This window comes from Eleutherodactylus coqui, chromosome 8 (assembly GCF_035609145.1).
Source record: "Eleutherodactylus coqui strain aEleCoq1 chromosome 8, aEleCoq1.hap1, whole genome shotgun sequence".
NCBI classification, from domain to species: Eukaryota; Metazoa; Chordata; class Amphibia; order Anura; family Eleutherodactylidae; genus Eleutherodactylus; species Eleutherodactylus coqui.
The window spans coordinates 53,642,038-53,657,973 of NC_089844.1; the positions used below are offsets into that span (position 1 = coordinate 53,642,038).

The 15,936-nt window shown below is 42.2% G+C and overlaps 1 protein-coding gene across 1 annotated transcript in view; it reads left to right on the top strand.

Moving 5' to 3' along the window:
* ERBB4 (erb-b2 receptor tyrosine kinase 4) overlaps positions 1-15,936 on the top strand; it is a 1,004,693-nt gene that overhangs the window by 717,620 nt on the left and 271,137 nt on the right. Inside the window, exons 10-12 of the mRNA XM_066575628.1 lie at positions 5,918-5,991; positions 6,436-6,526; positions 14,390-14,589. Of these exons, the coding sequence (XP_066431725.1) occupies positions 5,918-5,991; positions 6,436-6,526; positions 14,390-14,589 (365 nt within the window). The remainder of the gene's footprint in view (positions 1-5,917; positions 5,992-6,435; positions 6,527-14,389; positions 14,590-15,936) is intronic.

The following is a 15,936-nucleotide window of genomic DNA, read 5'->3' on the forward strand; positions in this document are numbered from 1 at the left end:
CGAACATCCCGAACACCCTAATATTCGCACGAATATCAAGCTCGGACGAACGCGTTCGCTCATCTCTAATTAAAACCCTTCTTAGACAACAGCCAAAATTAGATTTTCTTTTTTTTTAACCAAACTTTTATTATTTGAAGAGCTCTGTGTGGTGCAAGGTGTTACAGCAGCAGAAATGCAGTCCTAAGCTCTCACTCACGACCTGAAGGTTGCCAGTTCAATCCCCGCTTGGTTCAGGTAGCTGGCCTAAAGTTGACTCATCCTTTCAAGGTCGGTAAAATGAGTACCTAGCCTGCTGGGGGGTAAAAGATGACTGAGGAAGGCAATGGCAAACCACCCTGCAGAATAGTTTGCCAAGAAAATGTAACAATGTGATGTCACCCTAGGAGTCAATCATGACTCGGTGCTTGCACCAGGGGACTTTACCTTATTATTTGACGTAAAGTGAACATATACCAAACATGGATATAAAGTAAAAGATATATATACATACAGAAGAGAACTATATATTTCTAGTAGTGTATTCTTTGGGAGGTATGCAAAGGTTATATTTAGTGATGAGCGAGCATACTCGCTAAGGGCAATTGCTCGAGCGAGCATTGCCCTTAGCGAGTACCTGCCGGCTCAAGAGACAAGGTTCGGGTGCCGGCGTGGGGGAGCGGTGAGTAGCGGCAGTCAGCAGGGGGGAGCGGGGGGAAGAGAGGGAGAGAGAGATCTCCCCTCCGTTCCTCCCTGCTCTCCCCCGCAGCTCCCTGCCCGCCGCCGGCACCCGAACCTTGTCTCTCGAGCAGGCAGGTACTTGCTAAGGGCAATGCTCGCTCGAGTAATTGCCCTTAGCGAGTATGCTCGCTCATTACTAGTTATATTCCATATTCCACTTACAAACAACACTATAGCATGAGTCAAACTGTCTCACACAAGTGAAAGCTGTTTCCAGAGGGATAAGTACATTTGTGAGTTAATTTGGCCTATCTTAAGTAGTTCTCTTTAGCAACATACGATGCAAAATAATGAACCCAGTGACAATGGGCCATTGCCATTCTTTGAAATGCATAAATAATAATGGTGGAGAAAACCATCTTTCCTGTTGGCATTTACACCGAAAGATTATACAATTTAGTTCTAGCAGAGAAATAAAAAGTCAAACTTTAGGGATTTGTAAACTTATTGCCAGCTGGGTCCCTGCTTGAGATGGAATTTCATTTCGCAGGAATTGCTGAGTGATTTTTAACAAATAGAAAACAAGGTTTGGATCCTGAAATGAATCATGTTAATGAGCGTGTGTGTGAGCAATCGCCTGTACTTGTAAATAACCTTGAGATAAAATATATATTCACTTGTACCAGTCTTCCTTCTTAGATTAAGGTGCAAGGACTCCAAAATGATGAGGTCCTGTTAGGACACCATGACTGAGGAATACTAAGGTAGCGAGGTCCTAACGTGTCTCGGGCACTACGTGACTCTCAAGCAATAATAAGGGAAATGGCTCCTGACTACTAAATCGGCTCAGTGAACTTTTAAAACGGAGTAAGCATCCTCGCAGGGCAATAGTTCACCCAGACCGGGAGGGATCGGGGATGCTAATAGATGCCAGACTGAAAATGATAAAACAGCATTGAATGTCATTATAGACATTGTAAACCGTAACGCGACAGGATGGTATGAACTGCCCCGGCGACCTCCATCTGCTCTAGGAAATCTATAACTTACGCTTGTAAATTATCAATTATATTGGCCAGTTTTACATATATGCATTTCCACTGAATTGTCACCCATCCGATGGTGTGTTGGAGATCTTTTGGACTTCGGAACATAGTCATTTGACCATGCGATGTTTTTGCGCTGCTTGGTAATTCAATTTTTGTATTCTGAAGTCTTGCTGTACTGTTTCTCCTCGACAACGATGGCACTTGAACTGGTCATCTGCTGTTATGACTTATCTGTCTAAGGAACAACCAGTCAGGCATTCGGATGTGTTGGCTGCAGCATCTTCATTAGATTCCAGTGTCATTTGCTTGACGGTGCACCGCCTGTTCGTCTGAACAATTCTTGACATCCTCTTCTGACCCCTTGCATCAACAAGTTGGTTATGTCTGCAGTATCCTGTTTCGGTGGATCTTTTTCATCAATCACACAATTCTCAATTCAGGATAATTTTACCCAGGATGACTGAACAACTGCTGCTTTCCTACAGGATCAGTAGTCGTTCAGTGAATGGAGGTGGAACATGCCGGAGATCTCTGGACAAGTGTTCTTGGAAAACGCTGCTTTGAGCAATTTTTCAGCCGATCGTAGGCCCATGTTAAAGTAGCCCTACTCTCGACTTTGTTGCACAAGAAACCCCACAAGATTGGCAGGGTTGATATACTGGCCCGTCTAATCTAGCACCAATGTCTATGCTCATTCGAAGCTGCTCACATGGCTTGATTTTCCCATTCTAATGTAGATTCGCACTGAAACTGAGATACAGAAAACCTGCTTACTTGATTTTATGCTGCTCTCACTGGTCTATTTTCTACACAGAGTAGCTCCAGTCTTGAAAGGCGAGGTGTGTCTAATAATACTTAGACTCACGACCCAACATTTGCCAACTTTACATTTTGCCATGATTGCTTCACATTTTATACAAGCGTTATACAATATAATGATCAAATATTCGCTTTGATTATTATTTATTATATGTATTGGGATTTATTAAATGTATGGAGATTGCAAGCGGCCCTCCGGTCCAGACAAACCAAAATTGCTGCACCGCTTCTCTGACTACCGGATGCACATTGTACATAGCTAGTGTCTCAGTAATCTAAGATACTACACCTTTCTCTAATTGGTCAACATTGCTCAGGTGAGCAGCATTGTCCAATCAAAGCGGTCTGTAGTGTGTTAGACTACCAATGACCCAGGCTAGATTAAGACTGTCTATAATATGGAGCACCTCAGTTATGATGGGCCCCCCCCCCAACTCCCAAGACAATGCTTTTATGTTTCTGTAGCCTACAACCTATTATAAACTATTCACCAAAACAGATTGTTTTTCACTGTATTTATTCCATACCACACTAGGTGTACTAACGCAACCAGAACTCCATTCAATCATCTTCTCACTGGTGGGTTGCAGCAACCCTGCAGTCAGGTGGACATGGCGCACAGGACCCCAGCCTCTCACTCCCCTGGCACATGGCACATTACACTTGCCGCAGTACATATAGATAGGCAACATATCAGACAGCCTATATTTCTATATAATAAGTGGCTAGTTTATCTATTCACTGTACATAGATGCATACGTTGGTTTAAATAACTAGGTGCATCAGGAGACCAGCCACTATTCTCCCTTTCTGGACACTGCCTTCCTCAGCTCAACAGTGGGCTTCCAGAATTCATTTTACTGGTGGGCCCTAGGCACCCCACTCTAACACTGGTTGGGGGCAATAACCATTGCTGTAGTTCTCTTCTATAGCATTAATTGCCTTTCGTCCTTCCAGGAACTGTGATTCCGATGTGACTGCTTCCCTTTTACTTTCTATGGCTGCATTCTGTTTCCCTAGTCTTCATATTATTTTAGAGTTTTTACAGATGTGACACAGTTAGGCTCGCCACCTGACTGGTAATTTTCACTAGAGGCTGGAGACGGTCTTTATTTTTTACCGGACGGTAAAAAATAATTACCTGGTGTGAACGCCTCATGCTGGGCAGCAACCATACCAAGTGATATAACTTGCCCTGAAGTTCTGGTCGGGTTGCCAATCAGAGATCCTCAGTCCTCCTTCTGTGCCCCTGCACATACTGTCCGCAGCATAGATGACAGGCAGCACTATTACTACTGGGGCCACTAAAGGAATTACTAATACTACTGGGGCCACTGAGAGGGGGCATACATACTACTGGGGCCACTGAGAGAGGGCATAAATACTACTGGGGGCACTGAGAGGGGGCATAAATACTACTGGGGCCACCGGAACGGAGCACTTTTACTATTCGTGCTACTGAGATAGGGCACTGTGATTATTAGGGCTATTAAGAGGGGACCCTAACACTTTTGGGGCCATTGACAGGGGACCCTATTACTATTGGGGCCACTGAGAGAAGGCATTATTATTACTGGCATAACAGAGGCAAAAGCACACGTGGTAAGCCCCAACCTTACCCACATCCTTAAGCCATGCCGCTTTTACCTTGGCCAGTATTTTTCTGTGAAAAAGGTAGCAACCCCAGCAGAGTTCAGCCTAATTTGGTACTTTATGGCTGATGTACACTGCAGAGATGTACTACGGAGCTGTAGGCGCTGTGTGTTCCCCTCACTGTTTGGTGCATTTGGAGATATGCTTGCCTAGCTGCAAAGCTACTATGGGAGAATATCTCCATAATATGGGATATTATGGCATGAAATGCAATTGTTTGTTTTCTGTGGGATGCTGTATGGAACTGATAGAAAATAATTTTGCACACTCCTGTTTGAAATCATAGCTTATCGAGGTGAAGTGCGGTTCAATAGACTTCTGTGGGTGCCATATTATACCTCCATACAACTCAGGGCTAGTACAGAACCCTAATGCATCTGTGAGCAAGAGGCCTTGCATGAATTTTCTGCCTCATAGGTCAACTTGGTTATGATTTGTTATGTGTGCTGTTACATAAGACTGCAGATCCTTCTGGTTTGGCAATCTGCAGTGCTCTAAAGTCTCAGCATCTTAAAGAGACTGTGTCACCTACTTTTAGCCCTATAAGTTAAAGGGGTTGTCTCGCGGCAAGCATCAAAATTTTACCTTACCCCATTCCCCCTGTCACCCCCCTGGCATAAAATAGCAAATTAAAGCGGTTTTTAAACCGCTTGCTACTCACCGATCCGACGAAATAAGGAGTTTAAAAAATCTTCTGCCTAAGATGGCCACCGGTCCTTTCCCAGGGATGCACTGCGTTTTTTTTCCCATGGTGCACCGCGGGTCTTCTCCCATGGTGCACCATGGGCTCTGTGCGTTCCATTGCTGATTCCAGCCTCCTGATTGGCTGGAATCGGCACACGTGACGGGGCGGAGCTACGATGACGATGCGGTGACCAGCTCTCCGGCACGAGCGGCCCCATTCACCAGGCAGAAGACCGCACAGCGCAGGCGCGTCTAAAAAAGCAAGAAGCCAGCGAAATTAGACGGAGCCATGGAGACGTGGACGCTAGCAACGGAGCAGGTAAGTGAATAACTTCTGTATGGCTCATATTTAATGCACGATGTATATTACAAAGTGCATTAATATGGCCATACAGAAGTGTATTACCCCACTTGCTGCCGCGAGACAACCCCTTTAAGCTTATGGGCTGAAAGTAGGTGACCCGGTTTTATACTTACCTCCCCCATCACTCCCCCAGTGTCAGCACTGGTAACTGCCTCTCTATGCATTTAACAGCGCTGCTAAGTAGTCCTCTATTATAAAATTAGAACGGGCGGACTAATTAGCACTCTGCTCAATTCATTGAGCGGCAGCTTCAAGCACTGACACTGGGGGATCTATAGGGAAGGTAAGTATAACACTTACATCCCCAGACTCAGGGGGGTTCCTACTTTCTGCCCATAAACTTAGCTTATAGGGCTAAAAGTAGGTGACAGATTCCATTTAAGTGACAATGCCAGCTCTGCTACACCTATGTGTATATGTTAGGCATTATACGACTAGCATTATTTAAGGACAATATACACTGAAAATGAGTTGAAATCTGTGATTTTTCATTATCCACCCCTGATACAGGTCAGCGCAGCTTTCAGTCTTCTTTGAACATGAAGCAACAGGTGTAAAATGTACGAAAGACTGGATTTTGTTAGCGCCATCTTGTGTTTGCTGCCATGAATTACAGCTTATCACAGTTCTTATGTGCAGAATGAGACCTAAGGCTGTATAACCTTGTTCGTCTTTTCTAATTTTCCAGCGATGCCTACCATAATATAGCTCCACTGAATCCAGAGAAGCTGAATATCTTCCGTACTGTCCGAGAGATCACAGGTAAGGGCTTCTGTTGTAGGAGTCACATTTTATAAGACTAGTTTTACTCTAATTTGTGGAAGGGATTCTGTCATCAGGTTCATGCTGCTTGAACCATGGGCAGTATGTTCCATGGAAAGGGTTGCCCGTTGCCCCCATGGGAGTGTTATTCTGAAACACGGCAGTGTTTCAGAATAACTAGACTTTGACGTTTGACTCGCAGCTGAGTTCCAAGACAGAGGGTGGATAGTGCCGACCTCTCCCGCCCGCTGCATGAAGACAGACAGCTCTCTCCCCTTTAGTGTATAAGCCGGCGCATGAACCTGACGACAGGATGCTTTTAATGGGAATCTTCAGTTACTGAGTTCTCGGATTTTATGATATGTGTATTGCTCACAGGATATGATTATCATCTATGTAATCAATGCCAAATTGTAATACAATATTCTTCTATAATCTCCTCAGGTTATCTTAATATCCAGTCCTGGCCAAAGAACATGACAGACCTTAGTGTCTTTTCCAACCTTGTTAGTATTGGGGGCAGAGATTTGTACAGGTAAGGTACATCACATATAACTTTACTTGATACAGACTATGCAGTATGCATTTATTATAGCAGTGCCCATATAAAGAATACATGTATACTAATACTTATACATATGCTAATGCTTATCAAAGTGCTAACGACCACTTGTCTGTGAGTGTGTGAGTGCTTCACATGCTCCACCCCTGATCACATGATGATGACATCAACGCAGGTCCTAAAGTATATATAAAACACCGAACCTGACAGCAGCCGTGTGCTCACAGGACCTGTAATATTGTCACTGTAAGGTGATCAAGCACATGGTCTCTGAGCTTCGCCCCTGATCACATGACGGTGACATCATCACAGGTCCTTCATGTTATTAAAAACCTGCAGAGTCGGACAGCAGCTGTGTGCTGACAGGAAACCCCTGTGGCCTCAATTGCTATGGATACCGCAGTACTCAGTCTGCCAGTTTGTACCTGGTTGTGAGTTAACTGCACACCTGTGTGGAGACTCCAATAAATGACACCTCACAAATGTACACATACAGAGCTGGCGGTGCATACTGACCAACAACATTAAAGCATAGTCCTTCGCCGCTATCTTCACATTTCCTGAATGTGATATCATGTCATCACAAGTCCTAATGCGGCCAACACCAGTCCAGCCTTCATCTAATCAACCGTTGCCCAGTGTTGAAACTAATTGTCACTGTCGTGCAAACATGTCACCACAGGGGGTTCAACGCTGCCTTGAAGCTAATGCAGCTTACATGACATAGCGACAAGCCGTGATTTCACCTCAGCCACCAGTTTGTAAATCTTGTGCAGCAGATATGTGAAAGCTACAAGCAAACATGTCTCCTCAGTGAGCTCCTGAACTATTTGCACAGGAATATTTTGACCAACTCCAATCCCTCTCACTACATTAGTAAGTGGCACATTGCGCCACCAGAAGCACTGGTACTATAAATAGTACTAATAATTAGTAAAAGTATATACAAAAACAGACGTCAGAAGATTAGCATATTTTGTTACATTATATATATATATATATATATATATATATATATATATATATATATATATATATATTATATATAATGTAAAAAATATGCTAATCTTCATACATATCTGTTTTTGTATATACTTGTATTCCCCATGACATGTTGATTTTTGGAGCATCTTTTCTTATAACTCCGCTGTTCTATTTCTGTTATTCCTACTAGAAATGTATGAAGAAATTGACAATCAGGTGTTACCATTCCCCTTGTCAAAGGGGTGTGTCCCTACACAGTCTAATACTGACCAATAACTGCTGACAGTGTTACACTGTGTAGGGACACACCCCTTTGACATAGGGAATGGTAACACCTGATTGTCAATTTCTTTTGCAAATAAATTTCTAGAAGGAATAACAGAAGATGGGCCCAAGTTATAGGAAAAGATGCTCCAGAGTTGTTATAGTATGGAAAATACAAGTATTTACTAAAACAGACATTTCAGGAGAGGTAACAGATTCTCTTTTTTTCCAGTTTGATGTAAGTGAAACCTAAAGTCTATGTACACTTTTAAACTTTTTCAATCAATGTGTTTTTGAATATGAAGGCTTTTTGTAATTGGTTTTCATTAACAGTTTTTGATTGTTTGATTTCTATGCTTGAATTGTTTTCCAAAGCACTGTACACTGGAGGACTGAAATCTTAGCAAATTCTGTCAGAGTAAACCAACAGCTGCTCCCCTGCTGTGAACATGCATGCACTGCCTTTCCACTCAGCTATTACAGACGGCTGTATGACAGTGCTGTAGGGGTGATGAAAGAGATCAGGAGGACAGGCAGCAGAGAAAGCTACTATTACAGGGGACTGTAATTCACTCTGGATGAATTTTCTGCTCTTATCAGCAGTGAGAGGGAATGGGACCAGCAGCTACTCAGAGAGAGGATAGAGAGATAGCTGTGTAGTATTGAGTGGGCCTGATTATGCTACACAATCTCTGAAAGAGGAGGGGTGAGATGAGGGGGAGCTGAGCTTGTGCACCTTCTTGAAAGCGACTAGCTAATCACTGCTATGAACACCTCTGAGCCAGAAACCTGAATCTAGGGGGAGACTGTAAACCAAATATGAGGCTTTCTAAATGCATAAGAAGGAAAACTCAATGCAAAAAAAATGCAGCATTTTTTTCTGCAGGAACTTAGTATTAAATTTCATGCACAAAGGTATTCATAGACAGTGGTTTTCTGCAAATGGGGAATTGATGCCCCATTCACATGCTCCAGAAAAAAAAACTGCACTGAATAATGACTGCCATGAGCTTCCAAACCCACAACAGGCTTATGAAGCTATTTTCGTGAGGTCTTTTGACTGGGTCAACATCACTAAGCCATGATGAAATATAAGATGAGTTTAGAACTTTCCAATGATGGGAACGAGTGACCACGCTGCCATAAGAAGATGATAGAAAAGTTGCTTTTTAAAGGTAGAGGTAGCATGCAACAACAGGTCGCTCTGTTGTTTGGTTTAAATCGCCATCAGCAGCAGTAGCTCTTGCAATGAATCCTCTGTTTCGAAAGGAGAGCACCTAGTAGGTAATTCTAGTTCTAGTCACACATATGATCTTGGCATTATCATGGTTCTAAAAATATTCACGGACAATAAATCATTCTTCAGCATGCATGTCTCTAAAATGTTAGGAGTTAAAGAATACGCATTTACAGAGGATGGGAAAACCCCAGTAGTTTAAATTGACAGTTCTTCTAGCTCAGCAATTTAGCATTAACTCCTCTTTCAGCTAGTCGCTGCAATTACGAAAACAGTTTCCTGCTCCTCACGTGGCAGACAGAAGAAAGCAGGTGCCCGCACGGAGGTTACAGAACACTATATACCAGCGCTGAGAATAATTATTTGTCTCTGCAGGGCTAAGGCTGAGAAGGAAGGGCAGGGGGCACATTTAATGATGGCCTCGGCTGAGAAGTTATAAAACATCACACCCTCAGTAGCCAAGGAGCCAGCAGAGTGTCTCATACAATCCACCTCCTGTCTGGAGCGATGATGGCAGAAGTATTTTTTTATTTAAAGCACCCGTGGGGCAGCACTCTCTGAAATAGCAGGTGTCCCCTTTAGTAGTTTCAGCTTTACAGGGTAATGGAAGGAAGCAAATAGATCTAAACTGAACCCAGGCTGTGAGCATTGACCTGTCCTATTAAATAAACTGGGGTGTGATAGTGTATCAAACTAGCATGACACTTCTTATAGACAGCTGCACCTCACATTATTTTTGAGCCAGACAGAAGCTACATGGGGACTTTCATATTGCTGATTATCAGCAGATATATAAAACAGTAGTTGGAAGAATTTGCAAAAATGGTTATAATAAACCAAGACTATAGAAGCCAATACAAAAGAAAATTGTGCTGTGACATTAGGTGGTGACATCGCCTACAGACCACATAAATACATGGATACTGCAAGTTCATCAGGCTGGGATAGTGACTGCCCTCTAGAATTTCAACCTCTATGAAAGTGGTCCCCAACCAGTGGCTTGGAAGCCACATGTTTTTATTGACCCCTTACTATGTGGCTCGCCATAGGAGTCCTGAGTTGCACTGGTAATTGACATTATTGCAGACATTTTCTAACCACCAAACAGTGCCAATTCCACTGAAATAAGAAATAATATTTTCTCCAGCTGGATGCTAGGTGTACATTGTGGCTTTTGGTGAAACAAGTGTCTCATGGCCAAAGATTGCACTATAGCTCTGCTACATTGCATCTGAATGCAAGTGAATGCAGTCATCAGGTTTGGATTTCTTGGGATTGTTGGGTTGCTACAACTTGCTAGTCCTGACATGATCATATTCACTTATAATAGGTTGTGATGTAGCGGGCCATAGTGCAATCTTTGGCTGCATGACGAGTGTCGTGCGCAAGTATGCCATCTAACCTTAGCCTAAAAATGTCCCTCCATCTTTGAGTTAAATGTGGCTCCTAACTATCAATGAAAGTTGAATGTTGTTAACAAGTAGAGTTGAGCGAACATACTCTGCCGAGCTTGATGCTTGTTCGACTATTAGCGTACTCGATGGTGCTCGTTACTCGAACGAGCATCAGGGCGTATTCGCCCCCGCCCCAGTTTTTGGCTTCTCCCCGGTGTGACGTGCCTGTTTTGGCCCCTCCCCACCGCAGCATGCGTCAATGGCAAATTTTTTGTCTGGCAGGCAAGGGGGAAAGAGAGAGAGAGAAATACATGAACCAAGAAAGAAAAAAGCTCGGGACCCGGTGTCCCAAATGCAAAAATACTTGAGTCTCCCATTGTAGTCAATGGGGTCCGTTACTCGAGTAGAGCTCTCGAATTTTACGAAAAGCTCGACTCGAATAACGCGGACCCGAGCATTTGGGTGCTCACTCATCTCTATTAACAAAGTATAAAAGAATCTTTGCACTACAAGAGGGAGCTCCTTTTTCAGATAGAAACACTGACTTAGAATTGCATATGCTGTAATTAAAGGGGTTTGTCCTGGGATGGAAAAAACGCGTCTGAGGATTCTCAAAAAACAGTGCCCCATCTTACCATGGGCTGTCTCTGGCACTGCATCTCATTTCCATTCTAGTGAATAAAGCTAAATTGCAATTCCAGACACAAACCCTGGACTGATGTGGCATTGTTTCTGCAAACACAGCAGTCCCATTTTTAATCCTGGATAAACCCCTGTAAAGGTTAACCTCATGAAGGCAACTGCTTTTGAAATAGAAACTTATGCAACTATTAGCTGATCACAGCATCTCTGGTGTCTCTTACCCATGGGAATCTCTATCATCACCAGCAGTGATGAGCAAACTTGGTTGAAAAGTTCTAGTTAGCCAGTCTGCCGAACTTTTGCCAAAAGTCTAAATTAGTTTGAACCAACCTGCAACTAAAATTCATGAATAACAATGTCTAAAAGCCATAAAAGCCCTGGATAACACTCTGGGAATGTTATTCAGTGCTTTTATGGCTCTTAGACAGTGTCATACCCAAATGTTTAGAACTAGTGTTGAGTGAACTAAACCAGTAGAACCCTGTTTCTGGTAGAACTTTGCTAAAAGCTCAGTTTAGGTTTGTGTGAAATTGAACTTGCAGCGAAATTCGACCCAAAACAGGGTTCCCCTGGTTTGGTTCACTCAACACTAATCATAGAGGAAGACACGTCTTATCACTACAATGAATTAGGGAAATGTAGTTTTGCATGGCCATATATGTAATGCATAAACTGGTTGGGTCCACCAGAGCTGGAGCGACTCTTACAGAGCAACTCCCCATTCTCGCTCATAGACAACTAATAACGCGTTTGGACAGGGCTTTTTCTCAAGGCACAACCCTTTAATCCCAGCTATAGGTTGGTGCTCTGCTATATTATATGACTGCCTAAAATTTGAATACCTGTTTAATAAGTATCATCAGATAGTTCTTTCAGCTTCCAGACCTACACAAAGTGTTCTTTTCTTTCCTGAACCTGTAGAAGTGCTAGTATATTCACCTTTCTTAGCGCCAATGATCTTATAAACCCTCTACAGTTAGCTTATTGCTCTGCTCAGTCAACTGAAAACTAAGTTACTTAAACATCTGATGAATTTCTGGTTCTTAAGTCTCAGGACCATTACACTCTCATCATTCTCCTTGACCTTTTGGGAGCTTTTGAAACTGTAGACTTCCTTTGGATAATGATTTTGGACCAAATCTGCTATTCATTGTCTTTTTTCTTCTTCAGTCTTCCTAAATCTTTTTACTAGTCTATAACTTTTGTGCCTGACTTTGTTATGGAATTAGATTTTTTCCAACTATTAATATGATTGTTACAAATTTGACCAAAAATGACCAGAACAGCCAATCCTAACAACAGATAGGTAATGAGTAGTTATGGTAGACAACAGCTGCATGTTCTCATTGGTTGTCTGGTCAAATGGGGGGATGCTGGTCTTAGTCGGATGGGCTATATTAGCTACAGTAAAAAGATATGTACAGAACAAATATTAGAGCTAGAGGAGTACAATAATAAAGTAATGGACAGCATGGATGAGCATAGACATTGCCTTTAGCAATGCCGTGGTGATCAGTTTATGTTAAGAGGACCCATGATGTGATATAAGGTTGTCTAGTTTTATCTATTTTACATTAAATGAATGATATTATCACAGTTGTGTGCAGAGTTGGATTTTCACAGATGTTCTGACATATAATAAGATTACAGTACTGATGGTCCATGAGTATGCATGTACAATATACCATTGAATTTAATGGGTTTTCATTAATGGTGGAAGACTCTTTTTTTGTATCTGTTTGGCTACTGTGGTCCAATGACATATACCGTCACACAATTGGCATATGCTGTACCACATTTTATATTTATGGTACATCTTTGTGTGCTCGAAGGCATAGGGTCAGCCCATGTAGATTACATGGGTCACAGGAGAAGACAGGCCAGCTCAAACTAAATAGGAGGAGGAAGTAAACAGCCGTAGGGCAATGCTGTCCTCTTCTCCCTCAACTATTGGGAATGGAGAACAGGCTTTAAACCCTCACTTGGGGCTCATTTCCACGGGCATATTTTCTGTTCATATTCAGCATGTAATGTTTAATGACTGAATACGGACCTATTTAATTAAATTGTTGTACTGAGCTGTGCACTTTTTATAAACCTAAAAAAACACATCTCAGTCCTATCTTGGTCTGTATCACTTTACCACCAGAGACAGTGGAAAAAGCAACCTCAATTGGACCTTCTTGTGTTTTTCTTGTATGCATGAAAAGCAGGGAATATGGATAAAACATGCATGTAAAAAACTGCGCAAGTGCACCAAAAAAGCACATATACATGCAGTGAAAATGGTACATTTATCATGGATCAAAATATTATGCACCCATGTGAATGGGCCGTTAAATGGATGTTAGGGTATGCTAACATGAAGCAGTTCCAATAAAGAGCTTTCTTGAAAATCAACATTTTCTATTATATTTTATTTGACCTACTAATTTTCTACCAGACAAGCTGTATTATATGGTGTATAATAGGGCTTCTCAACCTTTGTCGGCTAATTCTTCACCAGGCTGAAGGTAGTAGAGTTTGGACCGTACCATTGATGGTTGAAGGGTATGCCAAAATGAAAAATATTGGTAAAATGTATATTAAGTTGCTAAACAAGAGATTGTTGAAGTCATAGAAAACACTGTTTAGTTAGAATAACTTGTCAAAAGTGCCTCATTAGATGCATATCACAAACAAATTAGGGGAGCTTGACCGGGGAAGTCCATCTCGCTGTTTGTAAAGCAGTAGTTAAGGCTACATTCTAAATGTTACACACTAATATAGAAAGTACTGTTGTATGTGCTTGTAGTCTAAAAGTTTTTTTACTTCTAATATTTACTTTTAATACACTGAAACATATGAGCTACAATTAGAAAGATAATATCCCTATGTGGACCAGAGTCTTCAGGGCCGAAATGCGCCAGCCACGTCATCAAGGGGACAGAGCCTCCTTTCTTCAGCGCTGACGAGTGCCTACTCTCCTCTCTGGGTCTTCCCCAGCTGTAGTGATGGTGGGGTGGGACTTAGTGCTGCTATCAGAGCCACTTGTGGGTATCCACTTCTTCCCCACCATACACATGCACATACATTAGTTGTGGCCACATAGGTTACTCCTAGCTAAGGCTGGCCATGATCAAATCCTATTGCAAAAATGATTGCTAGTTCAACTTCATGCAGTAAAAAAAAAAGTTTGCCCTCAAAGGTATCCATAGCCTTTAAGTAAAGAACTTGTTAATGACTGTTCATTTAAATTAGATTCCAATGTACATTGCTGCAGAATATAATTATCACTTTAATCTTATTCTAATTCCACTTTTTCTATGCACATAGTGGGATTTCCCTGCTCATCCTCAAGCAACAGAGCCTCAAAGGTCTGAAGCTCCAGTCTCTCAAAGAAATCAGTGCTGGAAATATCTATATCACTGATAACCACAATTTGTGCTACTACAATACCATCAACTGGACATCACTGTTCAGGACATCCAGCCAGAAATCCACCATTAGGGACAATCGGAAATCAGAGAATTGCAGTAAGTATCTGAAATGTAGGTCTTAGTGGGGATTTATTTAAACAAATATCCAAGACTCTTTTATCCCTTGAATAAAACTTCTTTATTATTCTTCATGCATATAAAAATACGATTAGCAAGTTATTACTTTTATATGCCCGAAGACCAATAACGAAGTTTTATTGAAAGGGATGAGAGAGGGTTGGATAATCTTGAAATAATGCTATAGTCACTGAAAGTAGCTCAGTTTAATCCATGCCACAGGGATAATACCAGGTGTTATGTTTGTGCAGGGCACAAGTACGGTGCCCCTCATGGGCGTCGCCAACATGTTAAACCTAGATAGAATTAATAAATATATACTTAATATATACATGTATTCGTATATCACCAAAAGAAGAGAAACAGAAAAGGGGTCAAAAATGGTAACAAAATACAGTTGCGGGAGCGCTAACCCTAATCAACCTTGTTGGACCATGCCTGAAAGCAGGGTAATTGTCCTGAAAAGGACAGCCCCACCTCTCAAACTTAGGGAAACTAGTCTCTGCCTGGATGGAAAATAGAGAAGAAATTATAGCAGAAGGAAATGCTAACAGAGCTAGACAAAAGAGTCAGCTGCCACACCAAACACCTCAGACAGGAAATGGTACAGAAGTCTGAAAACTAATCGGACAGAGGGAACAGATAGGACATAGTTCAGGCATCTGACAAGCAATCAATCAGAGGGAACAGGCAAGGCATGGTTCAAGTGTCCGACAACCCATTGAACAGAGGGAATAAACAATACATTGTTCAGGCATCTGACAACCAATTGGACAGAGGGAACAGACAAGAAATGGTTCAGATGCCTGAGAACCCATCAGACAAAGGAAATGGACAAGACATAGTCCTGGCATCTCAGAACCCATTGGATGCTTGAGGAAAAAACTGGACTAGACTCCGGTGTCTGACAACCCATCGGATGGTGGGGAAACAGACTGGACAAGACTCAGACATAGACAAAACTGGATCCAGACAAACAGACAGAGATCTGCACACCATTCACACACACAGGAGAATAACCAGCACCCGTTATGGCCAATTGCCTGCTAGGGAAAACACCTCCCTGTTGGTCAGTCAGTTCATACACCACAGAAGATGCTGAAGCAAGGAAGGGAATAAGGGAACATAACACTGAGAAATTTCCGACACACAACACATAAGTGGCTTTCTGCAGTGACAAAAAAAATTGAGGGATTTCTGACAGACGACACCTAAGGGGCCTTCTGCAGTGATAGAAAAGAGGCACTCATCAATGACCAACGCCAAATGACAGGGTGCATGCACTACAGGGGCAATCAGGTGGGCCAGGACTAATATTTTGACGCC